This window comes from Tachypleus tridentatus, chromosome 11 (assembly GCF_004210375.1).
Source record: "Tachypleus tridentatus isolate NWPU-2018 chromosome 11, ASM421037v1, whole genome shotgun sequence".
Classification (NCBI taxonomy): Eukaryota; Metazoa; Arthropoda; class Merostomata; order Xiphosura; family Limulidae; genus Tachypleus; species Tachypleus tridentatus.
In genome coordinates this window covers 2,290,902-2,316,854 of record NC_134835.1, presented here as the reverse complement: position 1 = coordinate 2,316,854, position 25,953 = coordinate 2,290,902, and the positions used below count along the sequence as shown (strand labels likewise).

Here is a 25,953-nt window from a genome sequence, read left to right as displayed (position 1 = left end):
CTCTCTCTTTCTCCTGGAAAGACCTATGATCAATCAGACTTTGATGCTCTCCTTGAACAGTTGCTGTCTCCCTTTGTAATCCTGGGTTACTTTAATAGACAAACCCTCTGAGGAAGTGCTCTTACGTCAAAACCATTCTCTGGTCAGTACTGGTTCTTATACTTAGTGTCATGCACCTAGTCAGTCTTTTATTGCTATTGATCTCTTAATCTACTCCCCTTTAATATGTTCTGACTTTTCCTGGAGGTTGACAGTAACCCACGGAATACTGATCATTTTATTTTCATTTTAAGTGATACTGGCCATGGTCAGTGCCCCCTGACCTACTTGCACAGGTGGAAGCAGGAACAAGCCATTTGGTCCTGTTTTAATTCCCTCATTAAATTTCATACTGCAGTCATCTGTTGACCATCATTAGACCACTGCGTGGCAGCAGTATCTAACAATATTATCCATGCAGTTTCTTAATATATTTTTAATACCTCGAGATGTCCTTGTCCATGGTGAAATCTTGCCTACCACATGTTGAGGAAAAGCTAAAATAAAGGGGGCCCAGAATACCTTTTTATGTATCCCACATTCTTAAATTGCATTGCTCTTCAGTGGTCCGGTGCACATGCGTGGCAGGTAAGACTTTGAAAGCAGAAGAAATCTTGGATTAAATTCACAACCACTATCTTTTCTACTACGGGTTCCAGAGTCATGTGGGACAAGATTTTGATGTTTAGTTTTCAGTATAATTCTGTCTCCATCTCGATCTTGCTTTCTGATGGCCAGGAAGTTCCTGCAACACAGAGAACTTTCAAGTACGTGGCACTTCTCCTTGATCCTCCACTTTCTTCGCCAACAATACATAGAAACAGTGATCACATCTTTCCATTCAGAGGTTTATCGAATGGCAGCTACTGATTACAATAAATCAGTGACGGAAGTGAACCACAGCAAACGGTTTTAATCTTTTTCTCTCTGAAACCATTTGCATGCAATTGTATTGCTATCAGGGTATACACCCCAATCCCAAGCTTTGTCTTGGAGAAGTTGTGTTTCTTGTGGTCTCTGATACAAAGTTATTAGAATTTATCTTTAATGTAAGCTAACCTTTATACCACACATCAAGCAGCTATGAGTCAAATGTACAAGAGTAATGAACACCTTCCACCTCTTTGGTAGTGGATCAATGTTCTATGCTAATAATATATCGTGCTTTCATTTGGTTAAGCTCAAATAAGTCTGTGGCTCTGCTACGGCCTCGTTCGTGAAGATGCTAGGCCCAGGTCATCATCACAGGCTTCAGCTATGTACAGGGCTTTCAACATTTCTTCAGTCGAGAGTTAGTACACAGAGGCTCGTAAACCTCTTCTAGACCTATGCCATTAGCAACTATCTTTGCTGTATGCTTCAAAACGTTGCCACTTACCATAGATTCCAACCCAGGGTAGTGTTTCCAGAACAGACGATCTGCTATTATTTCTTTTGTCCTTGATATCCAGGTAGAATTGGATGCATTGGGCCTTCTTTGGATGACACTGCAGTATCTCCTGATCATCTCATCCCACCATGGATTAGTACCATCCACAAATGTGACCTTTTTTCAGTCATCTTCTTTTATTCTTCTCATTGAAAGTATCTTTTATTTGCTAAAGATCTTTCGAAATATCCTTTCTTTCCTGTTTCTACAGATTGTTCCAAATCAGGTGATTCTGTCATGGTCTTTTGTAGATTAGTGGTTGCACACAAATTCACCTACACAGGTTCTGTGTTCACTGTGATACGATAAACCATTTCTCTTGCCTTGGATTACGGAGAACCAACTTAAGCAATGCTTAAGTTGTATTATTCATACAAACTCGAACAGTTTTCCATTGGGACTGGAATTGTTTCTGTTATCAACTGGCCTATTTCTCTTTCATCTACTTTTATATAGTTCTTTTGGATCCCATGTAATGATGATAATCGAGGGAACGAGCTCGCTTACAATCACAGCAAAGAATATGCACGGCAGTGACAGCACTAGAGCAGACAGACTGTAGTCCTGCATTCAAGGGTCTGCTCGGCGCCTGTTGGCAGTGGATTTCGAGTGAGTAACATGAAAACAAGCTTTACCAGATAAAACCAGCTTTGGCTGTCTATTTTTCCCTAAGAATTAGAAGGAAGTTGTTCTAACTAGGCTATGCATTGGTTACATTTTTTAACCCACCATTTTCTTTTGTCTGAGACTGATGCATCAGTGTGATACACGGGACACTGTAGTCCACATTGTACGAAGCTAACGTCAGTTAAGTGTTAGGAATTTTGGCGAAGTCTGCAGAAGTGTTCCGTTCATAAGCAGTTTAGGAGAATCTTTTTCATGTATATTATGTATTGTAAAGGAGGGTGCTTGGTTTGAACCCTGTTTATTTTTATTTGATATTTTGGGCAGTAATCTACAAAGTCATTGAAAGGTTCCTTAGAAGTGGATGAGGTGAGTGCACTTTCCCAGACAGCTCTATCATACTCGAATTGTGATGCGTATCCAAAATTTGGTCTATTGATGATCTATTGCTCATATAAATGATCAATAGAATAGGACTAACGATCCTTTCCCTTGGAAGGCCAGTCTTTGATATAAATGGCTTTGATAAGGCTCCCTTTATATTCTTTTTGTAGTCTCTATTTTTAGGAAGTTAGATCGCCAGCAAATAATTCCCTGGCGTAGTTCAATTTCTTTCATGCAGTTTAATTCAATATGCAACTCTGAATCGAATGTTTTTTTTATATCGAGAAAGCAGGTAACAGTGCTTTCGTGTCTGTTAAAACTATCAAGAATTGTTTCTGTTCTTCTTAGAAGGTGATCTGTAATATGTCGGTTTTCTAAGTCAATTATGAATTTCTGTAATTTAAGTTATTTCCAAGTAGTTTAAAAATCTATTACTAATTATCTTTCGAGAAGTTTTCTTTTACTGTTTCATTGGTCTGTTTGGTTTATTCGCTGGCTTTTCTTCTTATGGAACATAAAGACTCTTCCTTGTGTCTACGAAACTGGAATGTATATAGAAATGAGTGATTGGTAGTGTCAGTTCGTTATATTCCAAACAGAGCAGAAATTTGCTCAACATGTTTCTCTTGAGTGATCTTCGTTATGTAATCACTTCGTACATTGTATATACTTCTGTACCTATACTTCACTGTATCACAATCCTTATGACATATCGCAATGCTTCACTGTCCACTTACCAATACATTTTATCTGAAATATTATCCCCAAATCTTTGTTTCCATTCATTATGTACACACAAGTCATCATTTAATATTCATTCATTATACTATTTCAGTAACACGGAGGTGATTTATAGACCTAATTATAGTGCAAAGTGATAGTTCTTCCTAGTTCACCATCCAAGTTTCATACCACCTTTTATCCTTGAGAGCATCCAGTTCTTCCATCCTAAATATACAGCAGAAGTCTATCGGAGGCTTTCTCCGAAATTCTTAAATAACTATTCTTTACCTTGATAGCGTCAGTTCTTGTTAAACTAGAAGTCATTTGATCATACGGCGACTTGATATGTTTAGGAGTTGTCAAAATTCTATAAACAACATTGCTCGCAAACAGTTTCTTATACATTATTTCCTGTTTATTAAAATAATTAGAGATATGTAGCGATGTCCTCACTCCTTAAAGACAAACATTTTTAAATATTTGATCGCCAGAGCTTTGTTTCCATCGTTCCATTTACACATCGGACATCATTTGTTATTCTTCCATTATGTCTGTTTCAAATCTACTAATAGCTCTACTCATTAAAGTAACATATATGTAACTACACATCTCTTAACTAAACCATTTTACTGTAAACTGTTCAATAATAAACAAAAGCAAATTAATAAAATTAAAAAGAAATATCAGTATTAGCCCATTTAAATCACACTAGCTTCAGTTTTAACAAATGATTGACATTCTTCTTTTATTAATATGTACTTCTTGTGCCTTCCTTTAAATTCTTGTCAGAAATGTTAAAATATTGTCTCGTCGCTTTTAACAAACACAATCATAAGGTCGTCTCTCTCTCCATTTTGCACAATGTTCATGTGGATACGCAAAGTAAATACACATAACCGGGTCGTTGATTCTCATCCTGTTACATGCTGGACACTACAAGTTCTCCACATTTATACACGTTACTCTCATTACTTTAGTAATTTCTTTTTTAAATCCTTCGTATACACTTGGTCATAAGTTTAACACGTCCTTACATGCAGGTAATAGATGAGGAAAATCATGCTCACCGTCTTTCCAAGTCAGTTCATGAAGATAGGTGGCACATGTCTTTCATCTTCATACGATTTTTCATTTGGAACTCGAGGTTTCTATCTCCACTATTATTGTGTTGTTTTTTCTGTAATAATTTTACCTGACGTCAGAGGTTTCCAACATAGCTTTAACTATGTCTCATTACAGTATATTGCGTCACTACTATTTGTTTTTTTTAATCACTTGGATTTGGACTGAAGACAATTAGTCATGTACTAATATTTTATTCATATTTTACACTTCTGTTTATAGCCCCCGCTCATATAGCTGTAAGTCTACGGATTTGGAACGCTAAATTTAGGGGTTGGATTCTCCTCGGTGGGCTCAGCCGATAGCCCGTTGTGGTTTTGCAATAAGAAAACACGCACACTTAATTACTCAACACTTTTCTGTTCACGTTGTCTTTCTTGAACAACACTCGTACTGTCGTGATGTTGGTTTTGTCACTGATTAACTTCTGTGGTAATATTTCATCACTTCTCTTGTAGCTAATTAATCTTGTTTACTCGAACATTGGTTCTCAGACTCATTTGAGTTGTCGAATATTCTCTATCACATAAATCTTATTAATTTCCCTAATAATTTTTATCAAAATATTTATTTTATAATCAGTTAACCTCACCAATTGGTTAAACTAATTGAATTTTGATATCAGCTATTATGAAATCACTCTACATTCTAATTAGATGGGTTATCATTACATAATTTAACCACTTCGGTGGCCTCTAACTAAGCAAGACAACTATTGTTGCCTGGCTCTGTTCTAATTTTACTCTTATTTTTGAATCTACACAGCCCATCTAACTTCCAAAATGTCATTAAAGCCAATCTTTCACGTTCTGTATATAACACCATTCTTACTAGTATTAATACCAAGAATGATGTTATAACTGAATTAATCAACTTCCATTTATCTACTTCCTTCTGCTGTAGCTCAAGTGGTTTATATGTTGTTGAAATTCCTTGATACTTAACCCCACTCTCGAACAGTGCAAGTTTTGGATTTCATCTATTATTTTTGACAGTCCTTTAATATCTGAAATTAGGTTTATGTTTCGAATTAATTGCGACTCTTATAGTTAGTAGCTCTTACCAATCAGGTAGTATTATATTTAACGGAAATCCTGTATATTCAATTTTACTTCTAAAACTAGAGAGTAATGTAATTCCTTGGCTATGAGCAGAACAATTTCTAGTTAATATAAGATATCTACTGTTCTTTAGTTAAATTACTTCATTTCGACAAGTAATTATCGAATTACTAATGGTGTCGGTATGATTACATATAATATAAACATCCTGTCAGCTCCTTTCTCAGGTATCTATAAACATTCTTAGCGTATTCCTCACTGCTGGCTGTCTTCACATGAGGTCATGTACATAAAATTCTCTTGTGCAGAGGGAATTATCTTTCAATACCATTCATTAATTTTTCTAATTTACTTGGTGGTATAAAGTATGAACAACCTTCTACCTGCAATTAGTTTGTACTAACTCAGCGCTACTATTTAACAACTGTAAATGATAATTGTTTTAACTTATTCTGGATTCTAGAATTAAAATTAATATTTCAATACCTGCCTTATATCATAATAAATTTATAATTATATTAACGACAATAAAACTTAAACGAGAGTCATTTATTTAGTCTTTTCAAATTATTTTTTCTTTATAATTTTTTTATAATGACCAAATTGTCATTATTATAATATTTAATTCGAATATTTTTTTTAAATGATTTGATATTGTTGGCATAGTATTCCTTATGCAGAATATCAATTGAAAATCTGCTTGCCACTCTTATAATATATAATTTTCCAAAGATTGTAACAATTTCATCTTATGTTCGACCCCGCCATCCCAGCATGAGCAATTAAGAATTTCAATAGACTACGAATTTTAATAATAGTCTTACTAGAACATCCGTTATAAATAGCAATATTTGATTTCAGTATTGAAACTATCGTCCAACATTTTTAACCAAATACTCAACATGGTCCCTTCAGTCCAGTGTTCTGTTCTAAAGGACACGTAAAATAAATTTTTTCCACTTTTTCTATTTCTTTATTATAAATTTTAAGTTACATCCTTTAATGCTTTTAATAATTTTAGTGATGTCATTTTTTTACAGAACACAATGAACTTAATTGTATCTGGATTCAGATACATTCGCCTCAAATTACACCATAACCAGAATTCTATTAATGCTAATTGTAACTTTCTAATTAAACAAGAGTTATTTGTTTCCCAGTACGTGATATCATTGGCATACTGGGCAATATTAATATTGCCATTAAGAAGTTTCGGACATGGTATTTCCGAGGTATATAGAATACAATAGGACTTAATACAATACCTTGCAGAACTTCAATTTGTGGGCTAAATTTCTCAGAGGTTATATCATCAGTTGTTTCTGCCACTGAAAAGTTTTTTGTTTAAACAGTCCTTAGCAGCACTTTTCGCCCACACGCCATGACTCGTTCTAAGAGTTTTACATAATCTGTGGGAGCAGAAATCACTCTGCAGAAACGTATAGCAACCTTACGTCGTGCTACCATGAAAGTCAGTCTCTAATGTCGAATCAGATCTCCCCTCGTCAATTTCGGGCGATGAAGATGACAACAACAACATGCAAATCTGTGCCTACACAACAGAAAAATAAGAAATCGACAACGACAGTGACTCCTGCCAATTCCTCTGCAGCAGACAACGACATCAATTCCTGTCCAGTCTCCATCCTCCTACCCAGCAGCCCGCCATATCTTAACCAGATAATATGCCGACAAGATCTACATGCAGCTCGCCAGTCATAATCCTAGAAGGTGTACCACTGGAATACAGAGAGCATGACAACGCCAGGGAAATTAAATAGTCTTTTACAATCATTAAGTTCTCCGAGTTCAGACGTCTTCCTAAAGGTGGCATTAGGTCATTAGTTGCTGCCACCTCAATTACAATGTTAAACTTCCCCAACCATGACCTGATACTCCGTTGAATGAGACAAAAAATCACCACACACGTTCCGGGTGATCATCAGTCCAGATCTCATATTATCATCGTAAGGAGAACTGCCTTAGACATTTTCCTCGAAGAAATCAAAGGACTCGTCTCAGCAAATCTAGAACCACTCACACCTCTCATTAAGGTCTCTATAGAAGACAAGACAGACCAAAACTTAATCAGTAATGGTTCACTAAGTACAGGGACGAGTCTTAAATTTTCAGTTATACAAAGGAAGTCGATTCTTTGAGAAATGAGTACTGGGATTCTTTCCTACGTCTATTCCAGTCTCTTGTTTTGGCTTATTAAGGCTGGAGCACCAAAAATAGTACACGATATTTATGAAGCCAAGTACGGACTCAATCTCGTGAGCTAGATTGTTTGGAACAATGACTCGTAATCACTTGGTATCGTTAAGACTATATTCTGAATTCAAATGGAGTGCAGCCTCAGAAGATGCACCATGCTGCAAAGCTAGTAGTTACAGTTAAAAATTGTATGTCATTGGCTCAAAATACAACATATTGTACAGAAATAAGTGACAGCATAAGATACTTGAGGATCAGGAAGAATCTTTATTCCCCTCAGTGTCAACAATGCTTAGAGCAAACATTTGTGGGAAAAATGATTGTTTCAAGTAAATAAAAGGTAGGTAAATCATAATGGCGGAAAGTAAAGTGTGTTTTCTACAGAAACATTAACAGTACTTATATATATATTTCTGTAGAAAACACACTGCGTTACGATGAGTAATTTTTTTTTTTATACAATATATGGTAGCAAGTTTAATGAATCGTTCGGAAATTGGCAAGATTTCAATGTGTTTCTGAACATATTCAGCTGGTGTGTAGAGTGGCAGGCGGTGTGCGAGTCGTATAACTCTATTTTGGAGTCTTTGTAATAGTAGTAATTGGTTCTTGTTAATGTTGCATGTTACCATAGCTCCATATTCTATTAGACGTTTAATGAATGTTTTGTAAATATATAAAGTCTCGCAATAACAACGCCACTGACCATCCTACTAATAATGGCACTAATTGTAACATTAACAAAGCCACTAACTCTAACAGGTCTAAGAAACACCAGCAACGATACTGATAACACTAAAAAACACCACCACTGTCTCACAAACACAATCACACGATATTCCTCAATACAGAATCCCAACTCTGTTTATTGAAGGAATAAACAACACGACACGCATCCCTCAGATTGTAAGACAACTGAGGGCGTATTACCCGTGCATCCAGTTTAAAAGATATAAAACGTCTTCCCAAAGGAAGAATGTTAAAATGCACGGAACCACATGAATTCGAACACATTTTGGCCCACTGGCCCAAGGATGCCTTCGTGTTAAAGCCACAATCAACACATCAAAACACAACAATCCACAGTTATCTGTCGTTATCAGAGGTGTCGATTTCGACATAGAAGATAACGAGATCACTGAGGAACTGAAAATACAAGGTTAAAACATTTCTAAATCAGAAGGATTTATCTTTTAAAACAAAAAAACGCCACAAGTCAAAGTAACCATAAACAATAAAGACGACCAGTACAAATTATTAAAGGACGGTTGCTTTATATTCTTCACAAAACACTCGACCGAACCGGAGAAAACACACCAAAAGCCAATTTTACAATGTTATAAATGGATATTTGGGTCGCTTCTGAAGAATGTCTTGCGGATGGTTCGTTATAATCGTGTAGAGACAAACGAAGTCGTAGGAGAAAGGGAGGGTCGACGCATGAAGTAAAGGAGTGTAGAAAGATAAGAGTATTACGGGAGAGGATAACGTACCTCTTTTCAGGGCCTGGGTATAGACATACCCAATAATTTTGCTGTGGGGGGGGGAAACGGGAGTGCCCCGATAAAACCCGGCTTTCACGGTCAAAGCGCCGAATAATCTACCCTAACCGTGCCTCAGATAGCAGGAAAATTTGCACTGAATGGTTATGGAGGGGTTAGACATGGCCACTCGTCGTAGGAGAGAAGCTGCTCCTGTCGGAGTCTAGCAGATACCTTTCTTTGGTTTTCTCGTTTAACAGCGAGTCTGCGACGTCTTCTTACTAAAGCGGCTTGGCGTATTTTTTCATACCATGGTCAGAATTCTGGGTCACTTTCATGGTCGTATTCATCGGTCTGCGATGGGTATGGTTGCGGTGAATGACGTGTCTGAACTTGTATAGGTAGGTTATCATGATATTCCTCTACTGTTAGGGAAGATTTATGTCTTCTGGACACATTGGCTTGACTAGCTTTCGAGATGGTAGAGGTCTTGTCTGTTGTGGTTGATTTGTCCTCATAGGTAACTTGAGAAGATTTTGTCTGGGACAGCGTTTTCGGACGCAGTGGACTATATAACGTCTGGGTGAGCTTGAGATACTGGCCTTTTGTTGCTTGGACAGCGGAGATATCATCGGTTATCTGGTTGCAGTTATGAATCTTATTGGTGGAGATTTGGGTTGAATGGGAAGGCGGTAGTACAGGAAATGAACTGACAATAGGCTGTGGGGGTGGAAGCGTAGTTTAGGTGAAACTTTGGGCGGCAAAACAGGTTCTGGTTTCTTGGGTAGTCTTGGATTAACTGAGCCACGATGGGGACGTTCAGCACTAAAATGGAAAACGTGCTAATAGCACCCATTACGCAGGATAGTGTCGGCATACTGTTTAGTGGTGGTAACAATTTTCATGTAGTCTTCAATGGCTTGTTTAATTTCACTTGGTTGGATTGAATGGTGAATTCCTTTCAGGAAGACAGTGAAAAGGTTAGTAGGGCTCTTGGTAGGTGAACATTTATTATACTTTGAATTCAAAGGTTCGCAGAAATAGAATAGATCAGCAGGCGTTGATGGTTGGAGGAGAATTCCCACTCGGCGAAGAATTCGCGTTCTGGAAGGGTCTAGGAAGGCCCCAGGCTTAATCTGCGTGATGAACGTGGCGATTTGAAAAAGCGAGAGGTGGGGTTGCAGGCCGTCGACGATTACCTGCGGGACCTTTGGCGAGATCGGCACAGTAGGACCAGGCAATGAGAACGTCATTCTGGTGTAGAAAGAGGAGAAAAAATACGTCTGACTAGCTCGGTTTCAAAACTGGGCTCCCAAATAACTGGGGAATATTTATTTATTTAGAATTAGCAGTAATTTTGGATTTAAAGACATTAGAAAGACCCCTAAGGCAAACCAAGGGCGCTCAGAAACTTTTGTTTCTCTTCATCCCAACACGCGAGTTAGGTTGGACGTGTCATGTAGAAAGGGAGACCAATTTGACTGTTGTGTGTCAGGATGTAACTATGATATATGGTAGTTGAGGGTTGAGGAGCGGGAGAGCTAGACTGGTAGGCTTTGGTCGGAAAGTTTGATCACGAGTAGGGAAACCAATGCTATAGCGGGTCGTACATTCTTCTTCGGACCAGTAACGTAGAGAGAGACACGAGCAGTGGGAGAGAGAGAGAGATAAGTAGATAGATATAGAGAGTGAGAGAGATTTAAAGGGATAGCGTTATAGAGAGACTAGTGTTTGGAGAGAAAGGGAATAGAGGGGGGGTGGATAGAGAAGGGGGTAGAGATAGAAGATCCTTTCAGGGCCAGGGTGCCTGGGATCTATTAATCCAATGGCAAAAGATTTGATGTGGGGGAAACCTGAGTACCCGGAGAAAACCACTTTCACTGGGTGGGCGCCGAAAAAAAATACCCACCCAGTGCCCAACCTGGAATGTAAAAAGTATAAATGGCATGTATACACTATATAATATGTTCTATCATCACTGGTTAGTGTTGGTCACTATGGTTAAATAGTCCAATTTAAAGGTGAAGTGTACTTCGTCCAGGTATGAGGTGTATCTGCTATTTGAAATAACTGACGTGTTTGGAGGTTTCCATCATAAGCTTTGGTATAATAGCGTTTGGAGAGTTTGGTGAATCGGTCCTTAATTGGTAATAGTTGCGTTAGGGAATTGAGGTAGCTTGAAGGAGTGTAGTTGGGGAGACGGTAAGCAATTTTAAAGACGCGGTTTTGCACGTTTTGTAGTAATGTGTATTGTCTTTCAGTCATGTTACATGTGGTTGGATTACCATATTCGAACAAGGATCTAATAAATGCTTTAAATATAGTGATAATGGTTTTGGGGGAAGATTCTTTGTTGGGTCCACTGATATGTTTAAGAAAAAAAGATTCTTTTACTTGCTCGTTTAGCGGTTTTTTGAAAGTGTGGTGTTCAGGAAATGTTGTGAGTTAGTGTAAGAACTAGAAAAGTTATAGATTTTGTAGAAAGAATGTCAGTATTATTGAGGTTGAGTTTAATGTTTTTTAATTTTTTCCTATACTTGTTAACTTTTCTATGGAAGGCTATAGCTTGCGATTTTGAGGGGTTTAAGATTACACGCTATTTATTACACCATTGGGATACTGTATACAGGGTTGCTTGAACCCGTGAGGCTGCAGTATGGGGATTGCATGAGGTGCTCCAAATAGCGATATCTTCTCCATATTGTGAGATGAGGGTTGAGTTTAGTGAGAGAAAAGGTATGTTATTAACATATATATTGTATAGTATTGTACTGAGTACAGAACCTTGGGGAACGCCTGCGTTAAAACTGAATAGGTGTGAAATGGAGTTGTTTATCTTAATACTTGCTTTAAGATTGGTGAGGAAGCTGGATATCCAGCGGACTAAGATAAGAGGGATGCGGATGGTTAAGATTGTCAGGCGAAGGCCATCATGCCAGACAGTCAAATGCTTTTTGAACATCTAGGAAGGTAGCGAGTTATTTGTTTCCTGTTAAATCCTTTGAATACTGATTCTGTGAGACGTGCGAGGTGGTCAGTGGTTTGCCTGTTTTTCCTACCAGAGTTTTGGTTTTCGCTGATTAGGTTGTTTGTCTCGAGGTAGCAATTGATTCTATTGGTGATAAATTTTTCCATAAGTTTTCCTAGAGTGTTAAGGAGACTGATCGGTCGGTAATTATTCGGAATCGAAAGATCTTTATCTTTTTTCGGTATGACTTTAATTAAAGCAGATTTCCATAGGTTTGGATAGTGTCCTGAGAACAGAGGTAGATTGAAGATTGAAACTAGGTGAGAGAGGTTAGTATCGGACAGGTTTTTAAGAACTTGGTTATTAATGCGGTCAGGTACAGGGGCTTTGTTTTTAATTTTTTTAAGTATAAGTTTGATTTCGGTCACTGTTATGGGTCGAGTGTAGTAAGAGTTGGGGTGATAGTTTAGCTTAAGGTTAATGGGAAATCGGGGGGAGAACATAACTGGGTTTGATTTCACGGTTTGGGTAGTTCGGAGATTGAGAGATTGGTCGAAGGATGAGATGTTAGGGGTGACAAAGGTATTTGTAAAATATTAATCAAATAGTTTAGGTTTATCGGGATCGGAGGTTGCTGAAATATTGTTATAAATGATATATTACATAAGTTGTTCCAATTCTGGGTTTGAAGTGTTTTAATCAAGGCTTTGATTTTGTTATTGGTGTTGTTGATCTGGGTTTTTATGGCTGGATTGCGAGAAGATATGAACTGTCACCGTAGTCGGCGTCTTTGAATAATTGCTTTTTGTAAGTCAGGGTTAATCTTTCAAGAGTTGGGGTTGGTACTGAAAATCGTAGTAGGTATGGTATTTAGCATGGCTTGTTTAATCGCATTGGCGATTTGGGTTGCATACTCATCAATGTCCGCTTGGCACGTAGCGACTGTCTTAACTAGAGGTATCTTTTTCGATATGGTTATTAAATTGGGTTCAGTCAACATGAAAGTAATCGGGCAGAGGTGGTCGGGTGTTTGTTTTCGGTGGGAGGTTCGGAAAATTTGTATGTAGATTGGGTAGTGGTCACTACCGATGTCGTTAAGAACTTAGAAATTGGTTAAGTGTCGAGACTGTCTACTGGGGGCTATTACTAAATCAAGGATATCTTCGTTGCCATTATTCTGCATGTGGGTGGCTTGATTATTGTTTAAGGTGACAATGAATTGATGTAAAATGGTTCCGTTACGATTGGTTGTTTGGCAGTTAATGTCGGTGTGTTTACTGTTGAGGTCACCAATGATAATCGAGTTTGGAAATGAATTGTATATCTGTTGTGTGGTAATATCGGGTTTTGTTTGGGAAGGGGGAAGACGTATATAGCAATTAGTGTAATAGGACTAGATGAGGTTTGAATTTGGCATATGATAAGTTCGTTGTCAGAAGTATAATTAGGTTTAGGGAAAAAGATTACCAAAGTTGAGGTATAGTATTGCAATACGTCGGTTATTATGGTTAAGAGGTAGGTATTTCATATCATAGCCAGGAACACTAAAATTAGTCTTATCTTTTAGTAAGGTTTCATTTAAAAATAGGATATCCGTTTTAGTTCTTGTTAGTTGTTGGAAAATTTCATACTTTTTATGATTTAAACCTCCACGAATATTAACATGGATTAAGTTAACCATTTATACTTTTAAATGGAAGAAAGTAAAGGAAAAATTAGGAAAAACTTACGCATCGTCCAGGAAGGATTTTTCTTGTTGCTTACGCTTTTTCTTAGCTCGTTCGAGTTGGATGCCAAGACGAACAGAGTTTATGGCTGAATCAGTACCGAGGTATTGATTGGCACTCTTGCAGACTCGAAGGGCTACAGTGTCCGCATCGAATCTGTCCTCATATAGTTCGTTCAAGACTTCGGTGATGAAACCACTACTATTTGGATAGTGTCGTAGAACTGTTTTACAATAGAACTTTGATCATTACTGTAATTTCCATTAGTTGCCTCCGCATAGGTTTTATTAGTTATGAGGTTCGGTACGTGTACAAGAGTTGGGCCTTTCTTGATAGGTAGATTGTCATTGAGATCAGGAACTAATGGTGAGGCAACTCGGATGGATTTCGTGGAGTTGGTGCAGATTTGTGGTTTGGCACGTGACAGTTGTGTATGAAGGGCAGCTTGAAATGTGGGACAACCACGATACGATAAGGCATGAGGTCCTTTACAATTAGCGCATTGGGTGGCTTCTCTTTCGTTGAGGCATGCGGAAACTTGATGTGAGCCGCTGCATCTGACACAACGGACTAGTGATTTGCATGCTGACGCGGTGTGCCCAAATCGTTGGCATTTGAAGCACTGGATGACTCTTGGGGTACTGTTTCTCACTTTTTTCTACTTGGTGATGGTTGTAGTACAAGATGACACCTGATGACAGTATTTTTTCAGCAGTTTTTACATTGGGGATGTTGATGTTTACTAATGGTGTGGGTAGGCCAGTTTTGGGTGACTTGATACGGTTGATTTTGTGGATTGCGATCCCTTTTGTTTCGAGTTCTTCCTTAATTTCCTCTAAGGTAGTGTCGAACGGGACACTCCGGATGACAATTTCTTTGCCTGGCAGCTGGTTTGCTGGGACGCGAGTTAATATGCTTGCACCGTTAAAGGCATTACTTCTCCACGGTTTGAGAATTGTTCCATAGCTGTGGGGATAAGCACATTTGATAATAACACCTCCCATGGGGAGACGCCTTAGTTCTATGAAAATAACGTGGGGTAATAATTTTTTAAGTTCACTGGCGATTTCGGGAATTCTTGCTATGGGGGGGATGCTCTCTATAATGACGGCTTGTGGTAACATTGGTTGAGTTTGCGGATTGGCAGAGGGAGATGGATCTGTAGCATTTTTGGCGGGGTCGAGGTATTGTGAGGTATAGACTTGCACGATAGTTCGGGAAATTCGGCTGCTTCTAGGGGTGGTAGTGTTGTCTTGCTGGGAATTGCATGAACTATTATCACTAACGTCAGAAATTGGCATGTTGTCTCGTTCAGGTTCACTAAATGAACAACGTTCTTCCTGGAGGAGACCGAGTTGGTCCGAGCTTGATAGTGCTTCGCTTGTACATCGAGTAATTCTTTTCTTCTTTGATTTTCGGAACAAACGTTCCGAAACGTTCCAAAAATTCCTTTCCCAAAAATTGATGGAAATTTATTTGCTATGGATACGTTTAACATTTTAACAAAGTTTTTCCTAATATCGGTCAAAATTATCTATAAACTTCAACTGTTAGACCATCAGGTCGTGATGACTTCTGTAAGCCCAACAAAGTTGCTGCTTCTTTTAAGAGATTACTAGTTTTCTCTAATAGATCTGTGTGATTTGGAAGAGAAGTCGTTATATTTTCCCATGTGGTAGAGTCCGGTCCATTTTCTGTATACGTACTCGGGAAATATTTATGAAAAACTGATGAATTCACTATTTCTGTGCACAGCGTTACCTAGTTCATTTTTTACATGGTTAATACAGTTTGCATTTCTCCTGTCACGTTATTTGTGATAAAACCCCCATAAAAGGTCTTTTTAGCTTCCAATATTTTGTTTAAAGCATGTAATCTAATAGAATCCAATCGTTCATCATATGAAAAATATAATTGGGCCTATAGAGAATTAATAGATTCCAAAAAAATCCATGTTACTTCCTGGCATTCTATTAATAGCACTATCTAAGTGGCGGATAGTACTTTTCCTCTCTCCAGACAAGTGAGATGCGAGAAACCTAGTCTTTAATAACGATCATTACTTTTATGTAGCCCCACGAATTATTGTCGAAATCATTGTCTTTTACGAGTTTCATTAATTCGTGGGTAATTTCGTTAACCAAAGTTTGTTGTAAAATCTCCAAATACTCAAACATCTTCTTTCCTGATTAACGAGTAATGATCCGTAACATAGTTGTTTGAGTAACCCAATTCATGTAAACGAACGTACTGACAGTTCTGAATAATCGTGTCCGAAACCTAAAAGCCGTCATTCGTAACTACTATTCCTGAATGACTCCAGAAGCTAACCCTAGGTTCCTGGTGATAATTGTTCCTCCAGATATCCTGTAAACAGAAGCTGTTACACAGTTTTAATTTGGTGACACTACTGTTGCTCTTTCCCGTACCACTCACTTTATCAATCACCTCCAGAACACAATTAAAATCCTCTCCTAAAATCACGTCGTGTGGGGATAACAGACCATATTTCAGAACCCGAGAAGAGCTGATGTACGATACGCTGGTGTAGGTGCATAGGAGTTAACAATATGAAACTGATGGCCATTACTAGTTAACTCAACTATGGCAATTCGTCCAGACTCATTATGTCCGGAGGAAGTAAACCTACCCTGATATTCAGGGTGAAAAAATATCCCCACTCTTGCGCAAGACTTCAAACAGATTTGGTATTAACTCTCTTGTTAAAATCCAAAATATCACCTATGGTGGTGTAATTAGTTTTCTGTAATAGAATAAGGTCGATTTTTTTCTCTCTCAACGAAGTCCATAACAAAATGTTCACTTACCTTCAGAAAATCCTGAGCATTCAAAACAACTACTTTCAGAAACATCTGTGGTATGTGAAATTTAACCAGGGAAAGCATAATGACATTCATTTAACTTTTTTTACTTTGCTTTGGTACACTCTTACTGCGTTGATTATTTTGTGATGGTCCCTCGTTCGAGGTATCAAATAAACGTAGGTTTCGTTCCAATCCCGATGTCTTTTCGTTCTAAGGACCTCGATTCCCGGATATTTCCGGAGTAACAAACTTACAATGATATCATTGTTAACCCTCTCTGTGGCAACAGTATCAATGACGTTTCATAACTGGGTTCCTGTTTTGATGGAGGGTCGTTCACTGGAACCTTGTATCTCTCAAGGTCAACATCGGAAGTTTCAACTTCCTGAACCCGCTCGGAAATTTGGTTTACTATGTTAAAACATCACTACATATGTAGTTGTTCACATAACATTCTTCTTGAATTAGAGATTGATTCTGAGCATTGGAAGCATAAATTTGAATACATGTTCTATGTGGGTGGGGGGCACCGCACGTACGACAAACCTTATGACTCTCCATACCATATATGCTCCGCTAAACCACTAAGGCCGCATGTTGGTGTGGTACAATTGATAGACAAGTGGCCAGACACTTTACACCGACCACATAATTTCATCATCCCTAAATAATTCACCATAGCCCGAAACTGGCCTATGTTGATGAAATTAGGAACCGGCTTTGAAAGTTGGATGTCGAGAAAAGAGGTCGTACAGTGAATAGCAGCGAGTATAGTATAGCGAATGACTGTTTATTTGAGTTTATATGAATTTTAGTTGTACTAAAAAAGGCAACTCATAAGTCCTTATAAGGACTAGTAAAACTATGAAGAGCAGATCCAAGAACAAGGTTGTGATAAGATCCACTAGAGAAGCGTGAAGAAATCATCGAAATGCTGAACAAAGCGACCGAAGGACCAGCCTCAGAAATTTTAAGCTCCTCCATAAACGGCTCAGACAGCAAAAATTCGGACTCTGCACCTGAACAAACAACCAGCCAGGACCTAACGAAGGAGAACCATCCCCGGAGAAACGAAAACAAAAAAAAAGGCTGTGGTAAGTAAGGTTTTGAATAACTCTAGTAGCTGTAAGAAACACGAAATTAACAAAATCACTGACAAAGATAGCACTAACAAAACCCTCACGATTTCAAACACACACTGATCCTTAATACAGAATCCGAAATCTCTTTATTGAAGGAATACAGAACACAATACGCATTCCTCAGATTGTTAACCAACTGAGGTTATATTTCCCAAGTATTTACTTTTAGGATATCAGACAACTTCCTAAATTAAATGTACACAACCCACACGACTTCGCTCACATTTTGGCACATACACCCATAAACAACACCACTCAACTAACAGCAGTTATCAGAGATGTCGATTTTGATATCGAAGACAATGAAATTACTGAGGAACTCAAAACACAAGGTTACGACATACAAAAACAAACAGAACAAATATCATTTAGAACGAAACAACAACTCCACTTCTCAAAGTAACCGTGAACACTAAAAACGATCAAAATAAATAACTAAAAGACGGTTGCTTCTTATTCTTAAAATAACAACACGACCGAAACGGAGAAACCACATCAGAAACCAATGTTACAAAGGCCAAATGTAGGGACACACTAAAGTTAATTGTATGGCCAAAGACAGATGTGTGAGAAGTAGCGGACCTCACGAGGTCGCTCATTGCTCCAACGAGCACAACCAAGTTATATGCGCAAACTGTTAAAGTCCACATGTGGCCAGTTACAAAGGCTGCCCTTAAAAAAAAACAAAAAACAGAATCATATTTAAAACCATGAACATCAACACACAGACTCTCAACACTCACTGAACAACCTACACCACAAAACAACCACTACTAGAAACTCCAACAGTTTTATAGACGACTAACACAACCACTCAACCACAAACAACACGCACATACGCCGAAGCCACACGCACTATGATGAAACACACCTTCAACCTCACGGAATGCACTGCAAACTTACGAGCCATGTTAATCGAATTAGGTGAATTCTCCACTTTCGTGTCAAAACACGAGTCACTCAAGGCTCTCTGCAGCCTTGCCAAACATTACTTTCACCTTCCCATTCTCAAACCACATAACTTATCACTCAAAATTTATGCAAGGGAAGTAGCACAACACAATGATTCAACACATCAAAATTCTATACATCAACTGCTATGGAAACCACAAAGATAAAAGGATAGAAATTTACAACATATATAAACATATAAATGTCAACATCATCATAATCTCGGAAACACTTTACACAGAGAAACAAAACACTACTATCCCTGGATTTATTACATACAGTATACCTTACTCTGAAAATAGTAGAGGCATAACAGCTTACTTTAATATGGAAATATCACACTTCATCTCTAAAGAAGAATCTTTCAAATCAAGCATAAATGAAATCATTTCTTGTAATATAGACTTTAACAACCGGCTAACAATTCCAATTCTAGCCATATATTGTTCACCCACTAAAGATATTGACATTAACCTTTTACAGAAATGTGTTAATCGTATTCCGAAACCAATTATCATCGGATATTTCAATTCCCCACACACAGAATTAAAAGGAAACAGAAACACACAAAGATGGTCAATTATAAAAAACTTGCTTTCTATAAACAACATGCACCTAACAAACGACCATAAACCTCCATACTTTTCAGCCACTAACGGCTGATACGACGTACTCGATTTCATCATAGCTCCCAAGGGCACAGCAAACAGAATGCCCAACATGTACATGATGAAATCACCACTGATCATTTCCCCATTTCCTGCATGTTTCATTTCGCCATCCTGCTGCGAGGTACGTGACTCCCTCGGTGTTCACGTACACCAAAACAGATTGGCTTACATTCAACCCTTCAATAGATTCTTATCTACCCCGCTCAACTGAACATGCTAACAACAAAACAGAATTAGACAACTATGTTAATAAAGTATCAGAAGCCATATACAAAGTCGTTAAAAACACAAACCCTAAAACAAAGAAAAAACACTCACATAATCAATGGACTATCACCGGAAATTCACGTACTAATATTCAAACGCAGTCTATAAAGACGAACTCACTGTGCAACACGCCGCCCGACCGTCAAAACACAGATCAACAGAACAAACAACATTTAAACAAATCAAAATAGCAAACGAAATAAGTTTGCATAACTTTTGTAAAAACTTAGAGAAAACCAAGAACTACCCAAAAGAATTTTGGAAAAAATATAAGAGTGCCGACTTTGATACAAAGCACCAACAACTACATACATACAAATCTATTTTCTTTCACACCGCAATTCCACGGTAAGACACTAGAAAGCTATTCAAGTTCAATCAATAGAAAATTCACCACCACTGAACTCAAAATTAACATTAAAAACTTAAAACACTTTCCCCCAGACATGATCAAATACCAAATATTATTCTCAGAAAAAGCTCCAGTCTCCTATTGCAACATCTCACAAATATCATAAATCTCTCACTAACTGGTTATTAACCCGACACTTGGAAAAAATCCATTATCACCACGATTCCAAAGAAACAAACAAACAGGACCAATCCTGACAACTTCCGTCCCATCAGTGTGTTGTCTCGGCAACCAGACGGAGAAAATAATTACAAATCGCTTCTTTTCTGCGAAATAAACATCCTACCTGAATCTCGAAATGCTTCCAGGAAAAACTTACAAATAATAGGTCACCTCACACTACTCACTGAATCAGTTTATAAAGCATTTAATAACAACCAGGTAACCATAGGTGTATTTTTAGATGTTAAATATCATTTGACAATGTTTGGCATAACGCCATTAAGTATAAACTAATTTGAAAGTAAATCAAACTATTACCGAATGGATATCAAACTTCCTTACAGATAGAACAGCTCAAGTAAAAGTCAACAAAACCTTATCTAAATCTTTCAAAGTAACTGTCTCAAGGATCCGTCCTCTCGCCGACCTTTTACGTTATTTTTGTTGGTGATATACCTCTTCCTAGTGTAACCTACACTTACACTTCACAATACGCAAACGATATTGCTATCTGGAGTATTTCTAGAAATCCACTAATGGCCATGTCACGCGTTCAGAAAAAACACTAAATACTGTCTCGAGCTAGAGCACAAGTGGAGAGTAGTTTTAAATCCAACAAAAACGCAAGCAATCACTTTTTATAGGAAATTAAAAAGACAAAGAAAATTTCTAGAAAAAGTAAACATCTCACACGGCAATACACCTATCAACATAAGGAAGCACATCACATTTCTAGGCATCACTTTCGACTCCACATTAACATTGAAAAAACATGTTAACAACATACACTCATCCATCAAAAAACGCATTTCACATTTGATGACCATATCTAGCAAACAATCAAATTACTCACCAGAGACTATCATCCAAATATACAAGGCTTACATCCGTTCGTTAATAAAATACCTATGTCAAGGTCAAGCCACATATAATATATCTAACAACAGACCACAGAAGATCCAAATACAACAAAATAAAATATTAAGAGCAGCAAACCGACTACCATCACACACACCTGGCAACCATGTACACAAAATTAGTAACCCACCCACCGTTATAAACAGGCTCACAGAAATATAATACAAATATTATTTAAAAGCAGAACACATAAACCAACTAACTGCATCATTATGTAAACTAGCCAGTGAACCTACAAAATAGATTTCACCATATAACATATTTCAACAATCACAAATCATTCAACAATATACATAATCACAGATAATGTTAATTCATGTTTATATGTATTTCTTTTTCAGATCTGGGCACAGGACAGGTAAAACTTTCGGCGCATGTCCTGTGAAAGTGGGTTTTCTCGTGATACTTTCGTTACCCCCCTCCCACATTCAAATCTCAGGCATCGGATCTTTAGATCCAAGCCAAGGCAAATATTCTTGCCTAGCCCTGAATCGGGTCGTCGTATGTTGATATTTCATCGGCTTTTCGGACTTCGGGCTCTGGCCTGGTTTGCTTCTCTTATGCCGCCCTTGTCTCGCTCCCCCTTTTTCACCAGTCATGTTTGTAATGACTCACTGCACTTCATCACCTAAAACAAGTCAAAGTAAAATACAGGTAAATTCCCAATCAAAGTTAAATAATCTTTCACGTTAGGGGAAGAAGAGGAACCACAACGTTCCTCACCACCCCTGTTGGGGAAAGAATTCTTCAGACTTCTCTCTCTAAACACCTGCCAAGTTCCATTGTGTTTCGAAACCGGCTTAAACTTACCTAACTTCCAGTACAAACTTTCGTTCATGAGAACGTATCACGTACTATGGCGAGTACCTTTACCATACTCTATCAAGGCGTAATTTACATTACGGCACTCCCTGAGGAATATGCCTTAGATGTATCCATTTTGTGTTCCTACCAATTGATGTAAATGAATAACGTTTTTCTTTCACCGTAAATCCGCCCAAACTCTAACGCTTTGTTGAAAAAGTTACCAGGTAAGAACGTACAACAAATAGCTGGAGACATTGAAATCAACCCTCTCCTGTTTCCTTATGTAGCGCCGTATTTACATCATACGGTAAAACTGGTTTTTCAATCGTAAAGTATACAGAAATTTTACGACCTATTTTAATATGATCCATAAGTTCCAATAGAAGAAAGGTATAATATTCATATCTCCACAACTCGATATACTAACTCGCCAACTAACCGGTGAAAACAAAACGCAGGACAGTATACCTCTAAAACCTTCCGCGTCTAAACTTGACTAGAACGAGCTGTGATCGGTAAGAGTTATTTCCAAAAATGTAGGAATAATAAACAAAATCCGTCCAAACAGCTCCCAAAACAAAAACTACCACTGTTATTAACACTACATAATCTTAGCGCGCCCTATTGCTTAGCTTCTCGTTGACCAGCGATACGCCCCCCGCTAGTACAGCGGTATGTCTACGGATTTACAACGCTAAAATCAGGGGTTCTATTCCCCTGGGTTGGCTCAGCAGATAGCATAATGTGGCTTTGCTATAAGAAAACACACACACACCAGCGAAACTGTCCCCACAAACTCAAACCATACACTGACAACTAAATAACAATCCTCGAATTTTGTTTCGCTCCACTTTTTCTCATTAGTCAATTTTATAATACCCCACCACAATTCATCATCTTAAAATGTAAAATACAGACAAATTTCCAACAAAAATTAAATAATCTTCCATGTGAGGGGACAAAGAGGACAAGATCACCACCAGAAAACAACCAAGGTAACTACCAATATTGCATTCATTTTTTGTTCAGCAGTACCAATTTCCCGACTAAATATATTCTCATAAGTTATGTCTAACCAACGTACAGGTGTGGGGCTGAAGAGAAACAACAATTTCTGAGCGCCCCTGGTTTGCCTTAGGGGTATCCCCTAAAGATCTTTAAAATCAAAACGACTACCATGTTAATAACAAACAAAAAAAACGAAGAGGAGCCACAACGTTCCTGACCACCCCTGTTGGATAGAGAATTCTTCAGACTTCTCTCTCTCTCTAAACTAAACCCCTGCCAGGTTCGTTTGCGTTGAACCCGCGACCCTCAGCCTGCGAGTTTAACACTTGTTCAGTGTAAAATAAACTGTTTCGTAACTGATAATAATTGTTCAATCTTAAAATATAGTATGACAAAATGCAATAAAATCATCCAACAGTTATCATTAAACATTACTTATTTGAATAATTAATTGAACAATTATAGGTAATATGTATTAAAATGAAAGTCCTGGCATGAGGTTAAAGTTCTTAATGTTTATAATTTCATGTTTCACATTAGGAGTTTTAAGGTTTTCCTAACGTTTACTGCATTTCGAATATATCAACAAATACTTTAATATAGAGAATATGTTTACACTTTTTAAAGTCTATCTTTCACTGCGTCTACGTATTTATTGAGCATAATACTTCTTTTTTCCCAAATGTGACTTATATGATAAATTAGCAAGGTTTTCCCTCATATACTGTTCATTGTTTTAACTTTATAATCATATATGAAAGGTAACTTTATTATTATAACAAAATAACATACAATAAAGTTTAAATCCACCACAGACAGAAAAGGCTATTGCAGCTTTTTAATTGCAAATGACTATTATTACAATATATAGGTATCATAAATTAGTCCAAGTTAGTCACTTTAAGTTAACTTGTAAACAATAAGGCTTCTCCATGAATAAACACATAAAATTAACGTTTATTTTTATGTGCAATGAGTTATCGAATGGTTGATTTTTTTGGAATTAAGTTCAAAGCTACACAACGGGGTATTTGTGATCTGCTCACCACGGGTATCGGAACTATGTTTTTCGCGAGGTAAATTTGTAGATAAAACAACTCGGATTTCTTCGTATCTGAGACCAGAGATACACTTCACGCCGTCTATTGGAGCTAAATATCTATGGTTGGTTTCGCGAAAAGGTGGGTACACTCTATTCAACTCGTATTGTTAGTTTCCGACAAAAAGCGAAGGAAAGTTCTCCGGACGAGGCAAAGGTGGCAACGTGCAGGCCAATGCAAACTACAGTTCAAGAAGGTCTGGGTGGATACAAGTATGCCACACTAGCCTCCTGAAAAACCATGACAGCAGAGCTCTGGAATCTCAGATTAGTCTTGAAGTCCTCCTTTTAGTCTCTGGGAATGTAGTATTTGGCTAAGGAGCTTAGTTGACTTCTGGTATTGATGGATTTCACGTAGAGCTACAGCTCCAGGCCTGTAACGTTGAGATTTCTTTACACCTGTAGATGGAGAACTTTTGCGAGCAGCTTTAGTGGCCAGTTGTTTGTTTTTTGTCACCTTTTTGCCCGTGCATTTTCTTGCAGTTTGCTTTTATGGACAAAAATACAACAACAATTATTTATATTTTTACTAGTGGCTACACTATGTAAGAAGTTTTAACACAAATGTTTCCTTTATGTTTAGTTGAGTTTGACTTAAACTGATTTAATCAGTTACTCATTTAAGAGGATCTTTGGAAGATTTAGCCTGTCTCGCCTTCCTTCCATGGCCTCATCTTTCTTCGTGCAAGTACACTGAACAAAAATATAAACGACCCATGTCATGAGTTTTTATTAACATTAAGGACATGCAATATATGAAATCAACCACAATTCATTTTGTTATTGAATAATCTTTAAATCACTGTCCATTACATCTTGATATTGGCATATGAACAGGACTGTCACTCCTTCAAACATGGTAGGAGTCAGGCTGAAGAAATTCACTGTTCAGTATCTTGTGTGTCCACCATTTGCTTCTTTCAGAGCAACACATCTCTTTCCCATGGAGTTCACCACGTTGTCTATGGTGGCGTGTGGGATGTTATTCCATTCTTGCTGGAGTGCCACACATTATCCGGAACTGGAACACGGTCGCGAACACGTCGACCCAGAACATCCCAAAGATGCTCTATGGGCGACACGTCTGGCGAATACGCAGGCCAGTCCAAAATTGGAATGTGCTCAGTTTCAAGGAACTCTGTGCAGATCCTGGCAACATGTGGTCGGGCGTTGTCATGTTGGAGGGTTATATTATGCTGCCGGACAAACGGCACTATAATAGGGTTGAGGATCTCGTCCCGATATCGTTGCCCATTTAAGTTCCCCTAAATGAAGTGCAATTGTGTTCTTTGCCCATACACGATGCCTGCCCACACTATAACATCACCACCTCCATGTGAACAAGGCGGATGTGGCGATCCTGTGCTGGAGTGGTCGGATGTGGTCGATTTGCAGTGCTGCTCGTCTGTTGAAAACGAACTCTCAAACGTCCGATAGTGAACATTCAGTTGCACAGTGACCACTCTGGTGGACATTCCTGCTTCCAACATGCTAATAGTACGTTCCCACATGACTGGAGTTATCTGAGGCATTGCTGCTTTTGTCAAAATTTAACATTTTGGGGTGGCCTATTATTTTCCCAAGTATAAGGAGTGTCGGAGTACTGCTCATTCTGTATGAGCAGCGTCTGGATATGCCACACCAATGCACTCAGTGAAATTAACGTATCACTGAGCAAATGCTCATAGGCAGTGGTAGACTAAAATTTGGGACACTAATCAAGAGAAATGTCCATTTTGTACAAGTAGGAGTACACACTAACTTTGGGTGATACTTTTCATGTGAGAACAATATTTCACATGGGGCGTTTATATTTTTATTCAGTGTAACTTGCAAGAAAATACTTATGAAATTAGTTAAAGACATTTTGTGAATTAAAATATTTCTATTATTCTCCATACCTTTTTAAATTAGGT

General features: G+C 38.0%; 1 protein-coding gene across 1 annotated transcript in view; it reads right to left on the bottom strand.

The window, feature by feature from the left end:
• Window positions 1–25,569, bottom strand: part of LOC143232555 (histone H3-like) — an 88,960-nt gene extending 63,391 nt beyond the window's left edge. The window contains exons 1-2 of the mRNA XM_076468132.1: window positions 25,348–25,569; window positions 24,360–24,524 (exon numbers count right to left, since the gene is read on the bottom strand). Of these exons, the coding sequence (XP_076324247.1) occupies window positions 24,360–24,524; window positions 25,348–25,569 (387 nt within the window). The remainder of the gene's footprint in view (window positions 1–24,359; window positions 24,525–25,347) is intronic.
• Window positions 25,570–25,953: the final 384 nt, after the last annotated feature.